The sequence below is a fragment of the Drosophila bipectinata genome, chromosome XR (assembly GCF_030179905.1).
Source record: "Drosophila bipectinata strain 14024-0381.07 chromosome XR, DbipHiC1v2, whole genome shotgun sequence".
Lineage (NCBI taxonomy): Eukaryota > Metazoa > Arthropoda > Insecta > Diptera > Drosophilidae > Drosophila > Drosophila bipectinata.
The window spans coordinates 4,481,817-4,503,870 of NC_091735.1; the positions used below are offsets into that span (position 1 = coordinate 4,481,817).

The 22,054-nt window shown below is 41.9% G+C and overlaps 1 protein-coding gene across 1 annotated transcript; it reads left to right on the forward strand.

The window, feature by feature from the left end:
* Window positions 1–930: 930 nt before the first annotated feature.
* LOC122321876 (uncharacterized) lies at window positions 931–11,945 on the forward strand. Its single transcript, XM_070283133.1, has 5 exons — window positions 931–1,161; window positions 3,183–4,397; window positions 4,665–5,343; window positions 5,649–8,216; window positions 11,818–11,945. Exons 1-5 carry the CDS (start codon window positions 931–933, stop codon window positions 11,943–11,945), a joined length of 4,821 nt encoding a protein of 1,606 aa, XP_070139234.1.
* The last annotated feature ends 10,109 nt before the right edge of the window (window positions 11,946–22,054 follow it).

Consider the following 22,054-nt stretch of genomic DNA (forward strand, 5'->3'; position numbering starts at 1 on the left):
AAGCAAAATAATACGACATGCCAAATTTCATAAGGATCAGCTGATTATATTCTATAGCTGCCATATAACAGAACGATCGAAAATGACACAACTTTCGTGTTTTTAAAGATAGAAAGCGGGAACTTGGTACAGATTATATTTTTGGTCAGATAATCCGACCTACCAAATTTTATAACGATCGGCTGACTAAATCTTATAGCTGCCATATAACTGAACGATCGGTAATGGTTTTTGGTGGAAATACCAACTTTGGTATTTTTGAAGATAGAAGTTTGGGACTTTTTTAGATTTTGTGTTATAATAAATTGGGTTATATTATCATATTCCGATGTTTGCGATATATATCCGGGTTTAACTGCAAGAGTATATAAACTTCGGTACCGCCCGAAGTAAGCTTTCCTTCTCCCAGATTTCTCCCTGTAATCTTCGCAGAGATTACTTGTTTTGTCTCTCCCCTTGTAAAGTAGTTGTTTAAGAAGCAAGGCGATCGGAGTGGTGGAGAAGGTCAGGGATAAAAGAGGGATTAAAGCTTACCCATTCAAAAATAATTGTAACCTAACCAACATAAACAACATTAATTAATTAGCAATTAAATAAATAAATGAAGTTCAATGCATAACCCCCCGATCAGAACTATGCTCAACTATGACATTCCGCCCATGAAAGGCACTTGTCACAACATTTTTGGTGGCCCATGAGGGGAACAATCCACACACGACTCCACAATCCATGGTCATCTCCGACAGTTCCACCAAAGCCGTTAATGGACACCTTATTTCAACACGGAACTATTTTTCTCCTTTTTTACTCCTTCATACTCTTCGATAAAGAGGAAGCGAAAATAACGGAATTGATCTTTGCATCGCACGTGTCGCGCATAGCCCATTGTCTGGAAGACCATACATACATAAGTGTGAGTGAATACGCAAAATGAGCAAGCCCAAGCCAGCGAGGACTTCTAGTGCAAAGTCTGAAACAATGGCAAAGGGTGGCAACGCCGATAGCTTGATTGAGCTCCAGAAAGATCTTCACAATCAGCTCAACCAACTCCAAGTAAACTTCAAGAAGGACACTTCTCGGAAAACTAAGCCCTATTTCCAATTGCGCCTTTGCAAACTCAACGTATTAAGCCAGCAATTCAACAAGAATCATCAAGAGTTTGTAAGCGCTGGCTACCCCACACACCCTGCGTCGAAAATTTAGCGGACCAGTTCGAAGAGGAATTTATCACAGCGTTCTGTTTAATAACTACGGAGTCCGAAAACTATTTCCCAGTCAGCTGAAGCGTGGCCGTGGTGCGGCAGTCAAACTTCCAAAGTTGCCAGTACCTAACTTTTCTGGAAAGTATACAGATTGGCCAGCTTTCCATGATCTGTTTATGCAACTCATTCACCAGAACCAGGCGTTATCAAATATTCAGCGGTTCCATTTCCTCAATCAAGCACTGCCTAAAGAGCAGGACCAATATGTACACCAAATGGAACTAACGGATGGCGCCTACACTATCGCATGGGATCTTATCATCAAACGCTATGATAACCCACGTTTACAATTCGTGAACCACATGAACGCCCTCTACGACTTACCCTTTATCTCAAGGGAAAGCTCATCAGAGATAAAACATATGCTGAACCAACGTATGCATCAACGAGTTCAATCGTCTCAAAACGAATATCCATTTTAGCACGCAATAGATAGTCCATCATTTGATCGCTAGACTACCTACGATAACTGTACAATCCTGCAAACATTGCTTGGGAAGCTCAAGTGACATTCCGAGTTTCCTCGACTTGGCAACCTTCCTCAACAATCGCCTCGTCAGCATGAAAATCATTGAGAACCGGAAATGTTCCCAGCCCACGCAAAACTCTACAATCAACAAATTATCCACGCCAAAATCCCAAGCAAAAGGGTTTCGGCTTCTACAAGGGCAGCACGTTCCACACCACGACTGGAACCAGCGGTTCCATTTCTTGCATAAACTGTAAGGGGCAACACATTTTGCAACGATGTCCTGATTTTTTGTCCAAGGATTGCTTTGCCCGCAAACGAATTATTGACCATACAAAGGCATGTCTGAATTGCCTCAGCATCAATCATCCCTTGTCGCAGTGTGGCAGCAACAAGAATTATTTACAATGCGGACATCGTCACCATACCCTGCTTCACTTCCTCACAACGTAAATCAGCTCATCACCGATTACTCAGAACGCAGCAAGGGAAAGCTCCGATCCTGCTCAACTTTCCGATTCCATTACAGTGCTGATGGCCACTGCCGCGCAGTCAACTCGATCCATTTTGCTGGCCACAGCTCTAGTACAGCTACATAATAACAGCACCGGACAAACTGCAGTTATTTGAGCCTTGATCGATCATGACTTTGGGGGCAAGCTAATCACAGAACGTGCCCCTCAGTTACTGGGACTTCCACGTCACCGAGTCACAGCACAGATCACCGGGATCGGTGCTAACTTAAAGAACATCTGTAGATTTAGTACAGAGTTCTCCATAAGCTCATGTACGGACCTTTAATTTTACCATCTGGTGCGACCATCGCATGTCCTAAACTCGATAACCATGTCAGCATCTTCAGGGATTGCACTTGGCCGATCCCACCTAACAGGCCAGGCCATATCGATGCGTTATTTGGAGTAGATCTAATACCATATTTTTTGCTGCCAGTGTTGAGAAACGGACTCCATTCTGGCGGCGTTGCCAGTGTTCGGGTTGCCATGGCAATGCAGATCGACGCGTCGTCTTTTCTTAGTGTTAGTTTTTTCTTCTTTATACACATTCGGGCGCTGCGTCGCTTTTAGTTTTTTAAGTTACTTATTCTTGAGCAGTGAATCCGTGAACACGCAGCATAGTACATACAGTCCACTTCAATAAATATATTTGGAAAATTAACATCGCACTACGTTTCTCATCATAAAAAAGTTTTGTCCTTCAGACCCGGATTGACTGAAAGAATAATTCGCTTGGTATTGCCTTAAATGGAGGAATACAAACTACTGGTTGCGGGCCGCCGCAGACTCAAGAGTACGATCACGAGGATCGTGTCCTTAGCTGAGCGTTTACCTGCAACGCAATCAAAGGATGGAATCGAAGTTTTGCTGGAACGATTAGATTTTGCATGGAGCGAATTCGAAAAGCTTGGAGATGTATTATCCGTTCATGATCAGGTCGATGGGTACGTAGATCCAGCCGACGACAACGCAGAATACGAAGCAAGGTACCTGAAAGCAAGGGAGTTCCTTGTCTCAGCAAAGCGGTCACTGGAGCCACAAGCACCATCAACAAGTCAATGCAATGACTCAATGGGCAGTGGAGTCGCACTTCTCCAGTTGCTACAACAACAACAACAGATGCTGGAACGTATGGCTGTTTCCGACGCAGCAAGTACACCTATTTCGAACAATGGCGTCGTGGACGCAGAACCAATGCACAATGAATTACCGAAAATTCAAATTAAGCGTTTTGCTGGAGACTACAAGGAATGGCCAGCATTTCGAGACATATATGACAGTACCATTCATAAGAAACGACATCTATCAAATACGCAGAAGTTTCATTATTTGAAGTCACTGTTGACCGATGAGGCGGCAAGCCTTATTGCACATTTACCAATAACAGAAAGCGCATACGAAACAGCAGTTTTGCGTATAAATGAGAGATACGACAGACCACGCCACATTGTTTATTCCCTATTGGAGAAATTCACGAAGCTTCCGGAGACCACAAAGATTGATGTATCGGTCCTACGTAAAGTAACTGATGGAGCAAATGAGATAGTTCGAGCGTTGGACGCGATCGGAGAAAACACACGAGATTGCTGGATCATCTTTTTGATTTTGCAAAAAATGGATGCCGAAACACGCCGTAAATGGATTGAGGACAGCCGCGATCTGAAGTCACCAACAACCAACGATTTGTTTAAGTTCCTGGATACTCGCTGTGAGGAATTTGAACTCAGTCAACGCCAAAGCAATTGGGATGGCAAACCTAAGCAGCAGGAAAAGGCAAAAAGACCTATGCATGCCAACGCCATGTTGGCTGTCGAGAGGGGCACCTACGTCAGAGGCAATACGAACGAGCATCACCTAGCAGGCTCTGCGGACTTCCTGGCGCTGAGTGTTGAGCAACGGCGATCAATGGCAAAGGAAAAATCGCTATGTTTCAACTGTTTGAGACCGGGACATTTTACAAGGCAGTGTGAATCCAAATTCAACTGTAGAACATGCCACGGACGACATCATACGCTACTACATGTACAACAAGCTGCATCCGCGCAAGGCTTTGCAGCAACTACGAACACTTCGCAGGCTACGGTACAGGACGTACCAACTGGAAGGGAGAATCAGCATAATCAGGACGAATCTCAAGCTTCATCGGTGACAGTGAGTCACATAGCACGAGCACATGGCTCACAATCGGCTGCATACGCACAAGGCCTTGCAGGAATTACACACAAACATGGGCGTCGCCAAAGCACGCTACCGACTGCATTGGTATTTGTTCAGAACGCAAATGGAACATATACAAGCTGCCGGCTACTATTGGACAGTGGTTCTGAGTTGTCATACATTTCGGAACGTTGCATTAACGCACTTGGACTTGCACGTTCATCATCTCGGATATTGGTATCGGGAATTTCTTCCATCAAGGCTGAGGCAACCAGAGGAATCACACAGCTGAATCTCAAATCGCGATTCACAGACAGCGCACTAAAGATTACTGCACACGTTCTCAGTAAGATCACATCGTCTTTGCAGAGAAACAACATCGAACCATCATCACTCAAGGTGTTCGATGGATTCCTGATGGCGGATACCGACTTCGCAGCCGTGGCTCCGATAGACATTTTATTGGGGAGCGACTACGTTTGGAGCACTCTAACGGGCCAAAAGATGCACGACAACATGGGCAATCTTGTTGCCATCTCTTCGATATTTGGATGGGTCATCACATCGGTTGGAGTTAATCCGTCTCCAACAACTACAACGCTATTCTTCACATGCAACATTGATAGTACACTACAACGATTTTGGGAGATAGAAGAAATCAGCAGCTACGCTCGCAAGGATCCAGACGAAGACACGGTGGAGAAACATTTCCTCGAGACGCACAAAAGGGACAACGATGGAAAGTATATCGTCGAGCTACCATTCAAGACGGCAAATCCGAAGTTTGCAGACACTCTCCAAGGAGCACAACCTCGCTTCATGGCTGTAGAAAAACGGCTACAGCGCAATCCGGATCTACGAGAGAAGTATGTAAAATTCATGCAGGAATACCTAAGTCTTGGTCATATGACCGAAGTTAAACCATTGAGCAACGATTCAGGTAACCTCTTCTATCTGCCCCATCACCCTATAGTTGGACGAAAACTTAGGGTCGTATTCGACGGGTCATTCAAGGAGTGGCTCTGAATGACACACTACACGTTGGGCCGAGCATTCAGCGCAACCTTTTTGCTGTTTGTCTCCGCTTCAGAATGTATAGATATGTATTCTCCGCAGACATTGTCAAAATGTTTCGCCAAGTTTGGGTAAGCACCGATCATCAAGGCTACCAAAGAATCCTATGGAGAGAGCATCCATCTGCGCCTTTGAAGCACTACCAGTTACGCACTGTAACTTATGGGACAGCTTGTGCGCCCTATCTGGCTGTAAGGGTATTGGAGCAACTGGCACAGGATTACAGAGACGAATATCCAACTGCATCGAGAATTCTTCTAGAGGACTTCTACGTCGACGATGTACTCACTGGAGCGAACCGCGAAGATGAGCTACTAGCAAATAAGAATGAGCTATTACAACTGATGTCACACGCCAAATTGGACCTTGACAAGTGGGTATCCAATTCATTACTAATATGTAAGCCCGATTCCAGAGACGCTATCAGCACGGGAAACGCACGAGTACAAGATTCGATAAAGGTTCTTGGAATTTACTGGAATCCAACCGACGACACGCTGATGTACCAAACCGGCTTGACATCAAATCCGAGCTGCACTAAAAGGCAAATCCTCTCAGATGTTGCACGTATCTTTGACCCACTTGGCCTACTATCGCCGATTGTGGTACAATTCAAAATCATGTTCCAAAGGCTATGGTTATTGGATCTCGATTGGGATTCGGAGCTTCCACCAAACATTGCCGAACCTTGGCTCAAGTGCAGAGCAGATCTCGACACGCTACGAAAATTGCAAATACCACGATTTGTCCTTAGCAAGGAGGACTCGATTGAGCTACACGCCTTCTCCGATGCATCGACCAAGGCATATGCTGCTGCTGTTTACTGCAGGTGCCGAAACAAGGACGGAACCTATTCGGTTTCGTTGATGGCTGCCAAAACCAGGGTAGCACCACTGAAACAACAATCCTTACCTCGACTAGAGCTGTGTGGAGCGCTGCTGTTAAGTCGCCTGGTACGATTACTCAAGGAAGGACTACGACACATGGAAATTCAGGTTGTTGCATGGTGCGATTCAACTATTGTTTTATCCTGGCTATCATATCCACCATCAAAGACGAAAACCTTCGTCGCAAATCGCACTTCGGAAATTCTGGAAACGTTGCCACGACATACCTGGCATCACGTAAGCTCAAAGGGGAATCCCGCCGACTGCGCATCAAGGGGAATGACGACTTCCCAACTACTAGAATTTCACCTGTGGTGGAACGGGCCACCATGGCTGCTCAACGATGACGATTACACGGCTAAGGTACAAAACTCTGAAACTAGTTTCACGTTTTCAGACCATCATGCACAAGATGAATTGAGGACCACAGCCATGCTCACTCGTGAGCTTTCAGCGTTCGACGACATTGTTGAACGCGTCTCATCCTGGCAGAAGCTGGTACATACCGTGGGCTATGTTCTACGCTTTATCCGACGACTGAAAAAGACACGAAACCGAGCGGAATCAACTACCCTGTCTTTTGAGGAGATCAAGGCAGCACGACTTGTATGCCTGAGAAACGCACAGGCGTGCTTTGGAGAAAACCGAATGCTTCTCCAGACGAATCAACCACTGCGAAACAGGTCGCAATTATCAAAGCTTGCACCGTTTATTGGTTCGGATGACCTACTACGAGTTGGCGGGCGCTTGAGACAATCTAAACTACCGGAAGAAGTCAAACACCCGATACTGCTGCCGAAGGCTCACCGCATTACGAAGATGCTCCTGGAACACGAACACTGGGTAAACTTGCACCCAGGTACATCGGCACTATTTGTAATAACTCGTCAACGTTATTGGATTATTGGTGCACGAAATTTGATAAGGAAGGTAACTCACAACTGTATCAGATGCTTTCGTCAAAGGCATCATACTACGCACCAACTCATGGCCGATTTGCCAAGTATCCGAATCACACAATCGCTTCCCTTTGTCAACTCTGGATGTGATTACGCTGGACCAATAATTCTTAAGGATCGAAAGGGTCGCAACGCTAAGAAGTCAAAGGGATACATATGCCTTTTTGTGTGCCTCGTCACTTCGGCACTACATCTGGAACTCGCTACTGACCTTAGCACAGAGGCATTTCTAGCAGCCCTCAGAAGATTCATGTCCCTACGAGGAAAATGCGCACAGATCTACAGTGACAACGGTAGGAACTTTGTCGGAGCAAAGCGAGCACTGGATGAGATGCAACAACTTCTGGCATCTAAAAATCACAGAGACCTGGTATCACAGACTCTGGCAGACGAAGGCATTAACTGGGTTTTCATTCCACCGTATGCACCTCACTGGGGAGGAAAATGGGAGTCCTCCGTCCGATCAGTCAAGCTGCATCTGCGCCGCATCATTGGCAACACTATCCTGACGTTCGAGCAGATGCACACCTTACTAGCTACAATCAGTGCAGTGGTAAACTCGAGACCATTGTACTATACACCGGACACCGATGTCACATATCTATCTCCAGCACATCTGTTGATAGGCAGATCATTTACAACCATTCCTGAAGGGGACCTGAGCCACATCCCTGAAAATCGACATGACTACTGGCAAGGCGTTCAAGCACTCTACCAAGGATTCTGGAAGCGCTGGCACCAGGAATACCTTACTACGCTACAACAACGTCCCAAATGGGAAACGCCGCAGCCGAATGTGGAATTGGGAACCGTCGTCCTCATCAAGGATTCGAATACTCCACCAGCTTTCTGGCCACTGGCAAAGGTTATCGCAACGTACCCTGGAGTTGACTGTATGGTTCGGGCTGTCAAATTGAAAACTGCTACAGGAGAAGCAACTCGACCCATAACCAAGATTGCTATACTACCTTGTTCAGAAACGATGTTTTAGGGCGAGCCGGGATGTTGAGAAACGGACTCCATTCTGGCGGCGTTGCCAGTGTTCGGGTTGCCATGGCAATGCAGATCGACGCGTCGTCTTTTCTTAGTGTTAGTTTTTTCTTCTTTATACACATTCGGGCGCTGCGTCGCTTTTAGTTTTTTAAGTTACTTATTCTTGAGCAGTGAATCCGTGAACACGCAGCATAGTACATACAGTCCACTTCAATAAATATATTTGGAAAATCAACATCGCACTACGTTTCTCATCAGCCAGATTTACGGAAAGGAGCTTCAAATCAAATCAACCTCAACTCACTCAATTAGGTTGGATCGTGTTTGGCCATAGCAATGAAACATTCAATGGCATCAGACTAATCTAGATGCACTGGTAAAGGTTTCATTGATCTCGATCAAATCAGCTCTGAGAGGACGTTAACAGCAAAAGAACTATGGTGTGAAGATCATTTCCAGCGTACTTGCACCAGACAACCCAATAAAAAATACCTGGTCCGGCTTCCGTTAAAAACTGAATTTGACAAGGAACAAGTCATCGGAAAGTCTCGAACTCAATAGATTCCACCTCTAAGAACGTCGGATAAACAGAAACGACACACTTAATAAACAATTTCACTCCACCATCAAAAAATATTTTGACCTTAAGCAACTCTCCGAGATCACTACCGCAGAAGCTTGACATCAAATGATCACTCCAAGAGGTTAACAGTATTTCTCATCATGTACTCTCCCAACACACGCCGTGGTAAACGATGCATCATGTACCACTTCGAACGGAAAATCTCTTAACGACATATTATGCATCGGCCCACCGCTCCAAAATGATTTTGGAGGAGTCATCATGAAGTGGTGGCTACATCGCACAGTGGTCGATTCGGCCTCGCTAGCGGCATTAAATTAATAACTTCTGAAATATTACATATATCTTCAATTGGTTTTTTATTTTCGGTTTGTTACTCAATTTTGCATTATGTGGACAAAAATGCAATTTATAGGGTTTTTTTTTCGTAATTTTTTTTTTTATATTTAAAAAAGATTTTTATTACATTTTTTGCATTCTAAAGAAAAAAATAAGAAATAGAACTATAACTTATGTTATACAAGAAGCAAATAAGAAAGATTATATATAAAAATTTAATATATGTACATTATATACAAAAAAATTAAAATTCTGTGAACAGACGATGGCATGTAAACCCAAGGGTATTTATTAACAAAAATTTCGGCAGTTTCCATAGCGCACGATCCGAATGCATTGGTGTTTAAGTAATTTCCTCAAGACAATGCTCGCAAGACACCGCTAAATCGGAATATTTAAATTTGGTTACTCTTGTTATGCGCGCAGCTAAATTTGGTTGCTGTAAAAATCTTCGTGCAGTGTTTCCATTGTTCCATTAATCTCCTTGTCAGCATTCAGCTTCGACACAATTCTTGATGTATTTACAATATTTACAACCTTATACAAGCGGCTACTTGCAGCCAACAATAATGCATCCGTCGAGACTTTCTCCGAAATGCCTGATAGTTTGTTGATTTGAGTTATTCTGCATCACAATGAAAAACTTTTCACTGGGCGTCCAACATTTTTAAATGATGATCTTTCCATCAACACCTGAGGCATGTCTAGCCATTCTTTATTGCTTTTTTCAAAAGCTGCCTTATTATACCCTTGCAGAGGGTATTATAATTTTGTCCAAAAGTGTGCAACGCAGTGAAGGAGACATCTCCGACCCTATAAAGTATATATATTCTTGATCAGGATCACCTCCTGAGTTGATATGAGCATGTCCGTCGGTCCGTCTGTCTGTCTGTGTGTAGTCTCTCAGTTTTAAAGCTATCGACTTGAAACTTTGCACACACCCTTCTTTCCTTTGCACGCAGTATATAAGTCGGAACGGCAGGGATCGGCCGACTATATCTTATGGCTGCCATATAGCTTATTGATCGGAAGTGGTAAAACTTTGATGTTTCTAAAGTTAGAGAGTTCAAATTTTACAAGAGAGCTATTTTTGGCAGAATAATACTACGTGCCAAATTTCATTGGGATCGACTACATGCCAATTTCGTAGGGTTTTTTATAAATTTGTTTTATTATGATATTTTTATAAGGATCGGCTAACTGTATTCGATGTTTGCGGTATATTTATCCGGCTTTAACTGCAAGGGTATATAAGCTTTGGTTCCGCCCGAAGGTAGCTTTTCTTTCTTGTTTATATCGAATTTCTTGCAATACTGGACAAGCCTACTATTAAAATTGCGCAGTTTTTTCCCAATTTTGCAAAGCTCCTTTTCGTTACAATCATATTTGCTACAAACTTCTCGCCGTGCTTCGACAGTAACATTCTTCCTAAAAAGTGAAATAAAATGTAGATACGCAGGACTACCCACTTCTTCGCCGTGCCATACTAAGAAAAGTGCGCGCTTCGACACCAACATTCTTCCTGAAAAGTAAAATAACTTGTAGATACGCAGGACTACGCACTTCATTTTTGACATTTCGGACAGATTAAAGATGATTAAATTAAAGATGTATTTTTTTTTTCAAAAGCTACAACATTTTACTATTAAAAAACGTAAAAAAATTGAAAATCGGCCTAAAATTACGCGTTCAGGAATTTTTAAGAGCAAAAAAAACTGTTTTTTCGAAATAAATCAAGTTTTGAGGGTGTATGAAAAATTTCGAACTTGGTTTTATACTATACTCGACCTAATGAACAATTCCTACTAGGTCTCTTCAAAAGTTCCTCCAACTTTTCTTTTTTTGTCGCACTGTGTAATTCACACTTAAACTAACAATTGCAACCAGAGTGCATCCAGGTGAATCTTTTAAGTTCTACTTCACGAAAGACTGGTGTTCGCTCTATTCCGCACATTGTTAATACACTCGAAATCCACTACAATTTATAAGTAACACATACTGACACGTCACACACAGAGCACAGATTTTCTATGTAGCACATACCTTAACAGTTGTTAAAAACCAAACTTGCACTAGAATAATCGTAAATTGCACTGTTTATTCAAATATGCAACAAAGAAGCAAAAGGGCGCCAAAATAGTATATATAAACTGCTGAAACATATGTTGACTTTGACAGTTCACAGCTGATCATCAGCTTATCGATGAGCTTAGAAAACATCAAGTAGCATCTAATCAAGGTGTATATTATCGATAGATAAACTTAAATTAACGTTTATTTAAATTTAAAAATCATAATTAAATGCTGCTAGCGAGGCCAAATCGACCACTGTGCTCCGTGTTTGAGCATTGGAGCATTGGAAATACGGGATCCACTTATCGCTACACTAAAATCGATAGGATTGGAATTCAGGAAATGGCATCAAATCATTCAAATATCTTATCCGGAATTCCTGACCAGCACCTGGCTCAAAAAAGAAATGTAGAAGTATCTCGATTAGAGCTCACAAGAGAATTTTTATAGCTTTAAGGTTCGATTTGACCTTTAAGCCTCCTTTACTAAACGTTCCTTTCTTTCAGTAGTCGCTCGCCTCTATGATCCCTTAGGCTTTATAGTTCCTGTCACTACTGCTGCCAAGAGCATTCTAAAGGTCATCTGGCAGTGGCGACCCGAGACATCCGACAAAAACCAATCCGCTCTCGATTAGGACGGCCCGTTACCCTCAATTCTTCAAACCCGATGTAAAGAATTCCGACATCTTTTACCAAACATTGTGAAGTGGAAAAAACCTCGATGGCTTGGTCATCAGACCGGTGACACGCCTTTTGTGATGGCTCCTCGCAAGCATACAGAGCTTGCGTTTATCTCCGAATACAATATCAATTCGGGAAAGTGAGCACGCCCCTATTAACAGCACGGAGTTGAGTCACGCCCATTAAGCCACAACAAATTCCTCGAATCGAACTCTCTGGTGCAGTGTTGGGTGCCCAACTGAATAAATGGGTACTTACTAATGCTGCTAATGGGTACAAATGGTTTCATCCACCGGAATTCCCATGCCCGTTAATTTCTGGACTGATGTATCAATCGTTTTATATTGGATTAAAGGAAATCCGACACGTTGTAAGACTTTCGTCTCCAACCGAATTGGCAAGATTTTGGAACTAAGTACGGGCTGTCGTATGGCAGCACTTACCTTCTGGAGAAAACACAGCCGATTGCGCTTCAAGGGGTATTACCCCTCACCAGCTAACCAGGCATGACATCTGGTGGTTCCCGATTGGCTACGGGAGGATGAGAATCGGTGGCCGAAAAACACATACTCTAATCCCCCTGACCAACATCACAAAGAATGAAGATAACCGACCATCATTACTGGACTTCGTCATGTGGGCGCGATTCGAGTACCAGAATTACGGGAAGCTCTGCATCAAATCCTAAGGATGGTGCAGAAAGAAGCCTTTTCTCCAGAGATCAGCCGAGTCATGGCACGAAAATTTTTATCCAGGCACAGTGCCCTCAGCGCTCTTTGCCCGTTTTTAGACGACTTTGGGATTATGCGAATCAGAGGGCGACTAAAGAACGCTCAACAACTGTCCCAAGCACAGAAAAATCCGAACATTTTACCCAAAACGCATTATTCGATTAACCTCGTGATCAAAAATGCCCACCGAAACACTCTTCATGGAGGCACCGAGCTCACCTTAACAACCATTCGGCATACATTCTGGATAGTCAATGGGAAACAAGCAGTAAAAAGGATTTTACTACAATGTGTCCAATGCTTCAAACATCGCCCAAAGCCACCTTCACCATTAATGGGGGATCTGCCACTACATCAAGTCAACCCACCTGGTCGAGCCTTTGAAGCCACTGGCGTCGACTACACAGGCGCCTTTTACTTGAAAGCCTCGATATTTCGTGGGCATCACACATACAAGGCATATATCGCAGTGTTTATATGTTTAGCAACCAAGACGATACATCTAGAAGCAGTCACAGGACTATCTACTCAAAACTTCCTTTGGGCTCTTCAACGCTTTATCGGACGTTGAGGTTTTTGCAAGCATCTATACAGCGATGGAGGAACCAATTTCATCGGAGCAGACAATTCTTTTCGCATCTGGCATTCGAAAAGCCATCGACACGAACATCGCACCCATTCTTACGGCCCGTGGAATCCAGCGGCATTTCAACCCACCGCACTGTGTTAATTGTGGGGGACTGTGGGAGGCGAACGTAAAGGCCGTAAAAACTCATCTGTATCGTTCCTTCAAAAGCACTGCTATGGCCTATGAAGAACTATCCACGGTGCTCACCCAGATCGAATCATGTTTAAGTTCACGTCCACTCTGCCCCTTATCAGCATATCCAAACGATCTGTCCCCACTTACTCCCGGGCGTTTCATCATAGGAGGACCTTTATTGGCACCACCGGAACCTTCTCTTTCAGAAGGCTCCCCAACGGCTCCTCAAGAAGGTCAACGGCTCCTGAAGCAATTTTGGCATCGATAGAGCGCCGATTGGCTCTCACATCTACAAGCACGTCCGAAATGGCGCCAAGAACGAACCAACCTGACAATTAACGATTTAGTTGTAATCAAGGATGACCGGCTCCTCCCAAACGAATGGAAGATGGCTCGAATAATCGATTTTCATCCTGGAGAAGATGGACTAGTTCGCGTTGTCTCACTGCAAACTGTTTCTGGAACCTTTAAGAGATCGCTGTACAAGTTACGTCCATTGCCAATATTCACCACTGCTACTCCTGAGAAAGTCCAATAACACAATAGAAGCCATATCATGCTGATTCCAGCATTCCGGGGGCGGCATGTACGGGCGTTATTTATCTTTTCGATTTATCGCTCTATCATCAGCGAGCTTAAAATCCACCAAGATTTCTCCCTGTAATCTTCGCAGAGCTTTACTTGTCTTGTCTCTCCCCTTGTAAAGTAGTATTTTAAGAAGCAAGGCGATCGGAGTGGTGGAGAAGGTCAGAGATAAACCACGAGGGATTAAAGCTGACCCATTTCAACACCCCCGAGCAGAACTGTGCTCAACTATGACATTCCGCCCATGAAAGGCATTTGTCACAACAATTGTCGAATAAATTTGTATTATTTTTTAAATTCAGTGTTAATTCATTCAGCGACAGAAAATCGCTAAACACCAGAAAAATCTAAAAATAAAAGATCTAGTGATTAAGTAAAATTGATTCCAGTTTATTAGAGATTATGAAAACCTAGGAAAACTAGGAGTAAAGATTAAGGTTAAGTAAAAATGGATTACCCTTAAAATAAAAATTACCCTTAAAGTAATTAAGCAGTTGATTGCCAAATAAAGAACAGTTAAAATAAAATAAGTTATAATTGTATACGATCTTGGGCTAAATGATGTCACCGTATATAGGTAAAAGCAGCAATAATTAGTAAGTCTTTGCAGGGAGGGCGCCTGTATCCCCTGTATGACGCTATCCTTGTCCTTCCCAACTCTATCTACAAGATTTTATTGTGTGGTGGTGATCCTGATTAGGGCGGTACCCTAGGAAAAGTATGCAGTGAATAGGTATACACTTTACCATGTTCGTCACACATTTCCGGGTTTTCAGGTGTCGCTCGCTTTTTTTTGTCACTCTTGGCATGATGTGTCCGTGCTCCTTATGGTAGCTCTCAACCCTGGTATGCAATATAGCTGTCGCATCTCGTTGATTACGACTTGATTTGAGTTGTTGTTTGAATTTGCGATGGAAGTAGTCTATCTAGTAGTCTGCAACGTTCATCGATGACGAAATCCATCTCCCCTCCGTAGGCCTTGGATAGGATAGGCCTTGGAAGCCTATCCTATGCATCCATTAATTTCGCCTGTATAATTTAAAATCCAAGTAAACCGAGCGGATCAAATATAGACAAAACCACACTTAAAATAATTCTCGTTAGCGCCTAGTTATCGTATAGTTTTTTGAACCTAGTTTGACTGGTGAATACAAACTCGTTCGTTCTCAGGTCCCACCATATACGATAAACCCTTTCTCGTTTGGGTTTATTTGACATCTCTACTGGGCACTCGGGCTCGTCACAGTTTTCTGTTAAGGCTTGCATCCCCATTCTGCAATTGGGGATCCATCCTCTTATCTTGAAGCCTCCTTCTAGATGTATTTCTCGGACCTCTACTGCTAAGTGTGCCATTGTGTCTTCGGACTCGCTGCTTTAAAGCGAGTCGCCCACGAAAGTATTTCTGAATATATCTTCTACGGCTTCTGGGTACTTGGAGGCGAATCTCTTGCCGTCCTAATCCCGGACAAATGTCTCCGCGGCTGGTGAACAAAAAGGTCCAAAGATCATAACGTATATCGCGAATCTATCAGTACTCAACTGGTATCTTCCTATCTCCAAGGAAATTTCTGTGCATTCTGGTCTTCTGATCGAATCTTCATTTGGTGAAACAACTCTTTTATCTCCACTGATTCATCTTTTGGAACCCCATAACGATCCCCACTAATGATGAAAATTGATCTGGTCCTTTTAGTAAAGCTGTATTAAGAAATATACCTCGCACCTTGGCTGCTGAGTCCCATACCTTTCTCGATTTGCCTTCATTTGGATTAGTGACAACATATATTGGCAAATGCCAGAAACGTCTCACTTCAGTTATCTCGTCAAATTATTAACGACGCTCTCACATCCTTGCGGCTGCGTATCGGTAGTCTTTTTAAGTATGATGATTTCTAAAAACTGACTTGTCTAGTGTCGGTTCCGGTAGATCTAAGTTCTATACGGTCCTTACGTTGCGCATCTCGAAGTTGCGCGAGAATTTTTCGGTTAATGAGATGGTCAAACTTATCCTCTCGGATTCTTGTTCGGTTTGGGTTATATCTCCAACCTAGAAAAAGTTCATCTGAGGGTCCGACGAGGCCGAACTTTTCCGCCAGCTTTGATTTGACCAAACAGCAAAGTGCTTTGATTTGTGATATACAGGGTGCCCAATTAAAAACCACCTTTTTAAATGGCTATAAAATCAAAACGCGTCAATATTTTTCAATTTAGATTTTTTTATTGTAAAGCTTAATTCTTCCGGTTTAATGATGGAACACAACATGATTCATGTGGCTGCCGAGGCTGGCGTGGCAGTAGCCGATGCGATCAGACCAATTTTTGACGACATTTTCGAGCGTGTGGGGCTGTATCTGGCCAATAACATCGCAGATTTCGGCTTTCAGGTCCTCAATTGTTTTTGGATTCTTGGCATTACATTTATCCTTAACGGCACCCCAGAGATAATAGTGCAATGGAGTCAATCAAAGCTACGTGACGGCCAAGCGACCTCGGCGCGCCGACTAATACCGAGTTCGCCGAACTTGTCGCGCAGAAGATCGCCATCCTGTTGAAACCAAATGTCTTCCACGTCGATTTGGTCGATAATAAACCACAAAAAATCGGTTATCATGGTTCGGTAGCGCTCGCCATTGACCGTAACGGCTCTTCCCGTAGTGTCTTTGAAGAAAAACGGCCCAATGATACCACCAGCCCATAATCAGCACCAAACAGTCACTCGTTCGGGATGCATGGGTTTCTCCACGATCACGAGGGTTTTCCGTTCCCCAGATACGGCAGTTTTGCTTATTAACATAGCCGCCAATTTGGAAATGAGCCTCGTCGGAGAAGATGATTTTTCGTCCAAATCTGATTCGTTACTTTGGAAGTAAAATTTTACCATTTCCCAGCGTTGTTCGTTGGAGAAGCGTTCCATTTCGTGAACCGGAGTTGATATAGTGAACAACTATCAATATGCGACTGACATATGTGGTGACGTTCCCGAAATAACTATTAGTTCAAAAAGTGACCGCTACGTGGCCCACCCTGTATTGTGTTTTTATACCCTTGCAGAGGGTATTATAATTTTGTCCAAAAGTGTGCAACGCAGTGAAGGAGACATCTCCGACCCTATAAAGTATATATATTCTTGATCAGGATCACCTCCTGAGTTGATATGAGCATGTCCGTCTGTCCGTCTTTCTGTCTGTCTGTTTCTACGCGAACTAGTCTCTCAGTTTTAAAGCTATCGACTTGAAACTTTGCACACACCCTTCTTTCCTTTGCACGCAGTATATAAGTCGGAACGACCGGGATCGGCCGACTATATCCTATAGCTGCCATATAACTGATTGATCGGAAATGGTATAACTTTGGTGTTTTTAGAGTTAGAGTTAGTTCAAATTTGACATGAGTGCTATTTTTGGCAAAACATTACGACATGCCAAATTTCATAAGGATCGGCCAACTATATCATATAGCTGCCATATAACTGAACGATCGGAAATGACCCAACTTTCGTGTTTTTGAAGATAGAAAGCTGGAACTTGGTACAGATTATATTCTATATTCCGGTTTTAACTGCAAGGGTATATCAACTTCGTCTCCGTCCGAAGTTAGCTTTCCTTTCTTGTTTTATACTAAGTGTTTCCATGGCCTGGCCGTCCGTGGCGGGCTTTCCTCGAACAGCTTCCATTGCTCATTCCTTTCGGCACTTCTACAATAAGGATCTTCTAATTGCTGAAACAGCATCGTACGCATTAACGATTTTATTGCCTAAAGGGACCAGCAATGGAAGCTCTTGTCTATGGACATCAAGGCTGAGACGAAAGGAAGAACCGCCGAGTAAAACCTATCTGCGAATGCAACGACGACCTAAGGCTTGACACCATGTCGGAAAAATACATCGAGAGATGAGAGGATGGTTTTCCATTTCCAGAAAAGTGATGCAAGCTTTGACTGGAAACGACAAGCTCAAGTGCCCAGTAGAGGTGTCAAATAAAACCCAAACGAGAAGGAGTTTTAGATATGTGGTGGGACGCAAGAATAGAGGAGGTCGTGGTCACCAGTGAAACTAGAGTCAACAAACTACACGATAACTCGGCGCCGACGAAAATAACCATTTTGAGTGGGGTCATGTCTATAATTCATCCACTCGGTTTTCTTGGATTTTACATTATACTATTTTGGTCATTAAGGGTTTTCAATGCCGTAATCCGATCCAAAATAAAAGGCCGAATCTGCGTGCAGAGAGAGAAGGCTTGCGACCATCTAAGCGATTTGTATAAGCTTAAGACTAATAAAAAAAAATTAAACAAAACATTACATTAATCCCTCGATGTGTTGAAGTTTCTGCCCACAAAGGTTCCAGCAAAGATCCCGGACCGCCAAACTGTCGGCAAGATTAACTTCGCCAGTATTGTCGAGTCAGGCAGCAGCACAGCGGTTTAATGTTAAGGGGTTATATACAGTTGTACCGCGCAAAAATATGGATTTTTATCGATTTTTTTTTGACACCATAGAAAATATTTATGAAAAATGTTTTACCGACGTTGTTTAGTACATGTTTCTGGGTACTTAATTAAATTTTTTCATAAAAAAATATTACATAACAAAAATGTTATAGCCGAATTCCCGGATCGTCTTTTTTCCATGGTGTCTTGCGGTGGACTGATATCCCGAAAACGGTTCACCCGAAATCAAAAATTCAAAAAAATTTCGTTAGTATATTGTATTGCCTAGTCCGTAAACGAAGGATTTTTAAAAATTTTGATTAAAAAAAATAGCGACGGTTATAACAAAAAATGTTTTCAAGGTATAAGATTTTCGATTTTTATGCTCTAAATGCTAAGGATGCTAAGGGAGTTTTCAAAAAATTGAAAATCCTTCGTTCACGGACTAGCTAGTATAATAATAAATAAGTGGTCAAAATTTGGTGTTGATCGAATTAATACTTTTTTAGTAATCGTGTCCACCGCAAAGGTAATTTCGAAAAAACAAGATTCTGAGATAATCGTGAACCACACCTCCGTGAACAAAAGCAGGTCCTTATATTGGGTCTCGCATTCTTCAATGAATAATTTAAGTTTACGGTGGTTTAATGAATTATGTCCACCATGCAACTTATTGATAATTTTAACTATCACATTGATAGTGTGTTGATGAATGGCTCAATGGAAAGATGTAATCAATTTCCCTATGAACCCATTGTTTTTTTCCCAACATAGCAGGTGCATACGGAGGAAAATTTTTTGATTTTTTTGGCTAACGTTAACTTCTAAAATCGCATTGTAAATATCAATTGTACGTGTATTTTCTAGAAGCCATCTTCGACAATTCGGGATGCTAATATTAATTGACTGATGTCGCAAGACTCATCTAAGGCAATCGAAAAATAAGAACACCACTTTAAATTTTTGCTTAAAAGAGAATTTAAATATGTGTTTAAATTTTCAACTGTACGTGTTACCGTAGCTCTGGACAATGACACGGTATCAATTATTTTGGCTGTCTGATCACTAATTTCCCCAAAACATCCTAACATTTCTTGGCATACCTTTTTAATAAAAGGGCCATCGCAAAAGGGCTTACAATGTTTGGCAATAGCTAAGCTGGCTACATACGATGCCTTTATTGACGCTTTACTATTAAGGTTCTGAGTTAAAATCACTTTTTTTTTGTTGCTGCATGGATATTTCTTCAACATCATCTTCTATATATCGAAGTATTTCTTCTGCATCGTCGCTGTACAATTTTTGAATAATGGCTTTGTGGTCTAATATCAATCCATTCATCTGCCCTATGGCATATCCGGAATTGTCGCTCAAAATTGTATTTCCTGTCCCCAATCAAAACCTTTTTCCAAATAACGCACTGCAATTCGCATTTAAAATTTCTGCAAAGAAAAGGGTTTCAAAATATTCAGTAATTTTTCCGCTAAAAATAAGCATCAACTGCTCGCCTCGCTTGCTCGCTAAGTAGTGCAATCGAGCTAGTGTCAGTGTAGGCAAGAGTCCTGCTTCGTGAGAAGGAAATATCTCCATCTCTATTGCACACGCATAAGAATTGTCTTTGTATGCACGACTTAATGGCCCCTTGTGTTGAAAACAAAAACAAATTGCATTTGCATTGCCCATGACGACAAAATGCTGTGAAATTTTTTTTGCTTGTGCCAAAAAACAGACAGAGAAGAGGGAGTGAGCAATGAACCTTATAGCGTGACTGCTCACTGCTCTTACACAACTCCGTATGCATGAGCATTTGCACAAAAAAATGAGCAGCAAGAGCAATCTAATGAGCACTAGTGCTTTAGTCATACAAGAGAATATAATGTTCAGAGATCTGTCATAAGTGTTCTGGATACGGGTAAGTTGGAAAAATGCAATGTTAGTTAAGCCATTAGGGATGTAGTCTCATGTACCGGCCTACTTTTTGAAGGTTATTTGAAATAACTTTTTTTGTAATAAAAAATAATGCGATCGTTTCAATTTTCACATATGTTTTTATAGGCATCATAAACTATTTGAAAATATTTTGTTTAATTTATTCTTGTGTAGTTTATTACACTTTATAGCATGCCAAAGTATGCATATAAAAAAAGTGGTAGGTGCCTGGCGCAGGTGATTTCGACTTCTAGAGTCATTCGAAACAACAAATTAGAATAAATTATTGTTTTGTAAACTTATGGCTCTGTCCCGTACTATAATGAAATATTTTCATCAACAAACAACAAAATGGCAAAATCACAAAAAAAAATTTTTTTTTAATTTAAAAAATTTATTTTTAATTAATGATAAATAAAAAACTAATCATTAAAAATAAATGATTCTAGTACGGGACAGAGGTGTTACTTTTTAGAACAACATATCCAAATTTCAACTAGATCGGTACCATAGAATTTTGTGAATCACCTGCGCCGCACACAAAAATGTCGTTCCGAGAAAAACGCGTTTAAAGTTTTGACGCTACCGAGAAACTCATACTTTTCGGTGTTGGCGCGCTCTCGATTATGGGCTGTATCTCTGTCATTATTTGATATTTTTATTTGAAACTTTAACAGTAAATTCTTAATAAACAATACTGTCGAAATATGTGAAAAAAAACGATTTTTTCAACCTCACATATGAGGTTTTCAACCTCACATAAAGCCAGCAGCCTCCACTGGATCATAAACTCACGATCGCCACTGTGCCTAGACTACAAGTTACTACTGTACAATTCAGTCCTAAAGCCAATCTGGACGTATGGCTCCCAGCTGTGGGGGAACGCGAGCAGCAGCAACATAGACATCATACAGCGCGCACAATCAAAAATCCTGAGAACTATCACAGGGGCACCTTGGTATGTTCGCAACGAAAACATCCACCGGGATCTGGGCATCCTCGCAGTGAAAGACGAAATCCAGAAGCAAAAAGAGTCATACAAAGAAAAACTGTCTTCGCACCCAAATTTTCTCGCTCGGGGATTGACTCGGGTTTCTAGCGTATCCCGCCTTAGACGCAACGACCTCCCAACCCAGCAATCGATTTTTAGGGCCGTCTAACTCCGTATCAGTCAATATGACTGTTAGTTAAGTTAAAAATATAAGATTTGATACACCTCTTGTTAGTCTCGCAAAGAGAAGATTCAAGAAATAAAAGCAACGTTAAAATAAAAAAAAAAAAAAAAAAAACATGAGGTTAAAGCACAAAAAACGAAAATCTTAAACCTTAAAAAGGTAAATTTTTTGTTAAAAACTTCGCCATTTTTTTTTTAAATCAAAATTTTTAAAAATCCCTCGTTTACGGACTAGACAATACAATATACTAACTAAACTTTTTTGAATTTTGGATTTCGGATGAACTGTTTTCGAGAAATCATGTCCGCCGCAAGACACCATCGAAAAAAGGGAAAAAAGGACGATCCGGGAATTCGGCTATAACATTTTTGTTATATAATATTTTTTATGAAAAAATTTAATTAAGTACCCAGAAACATGTACAAAACAACGTCGGTAAAACATTTTTCA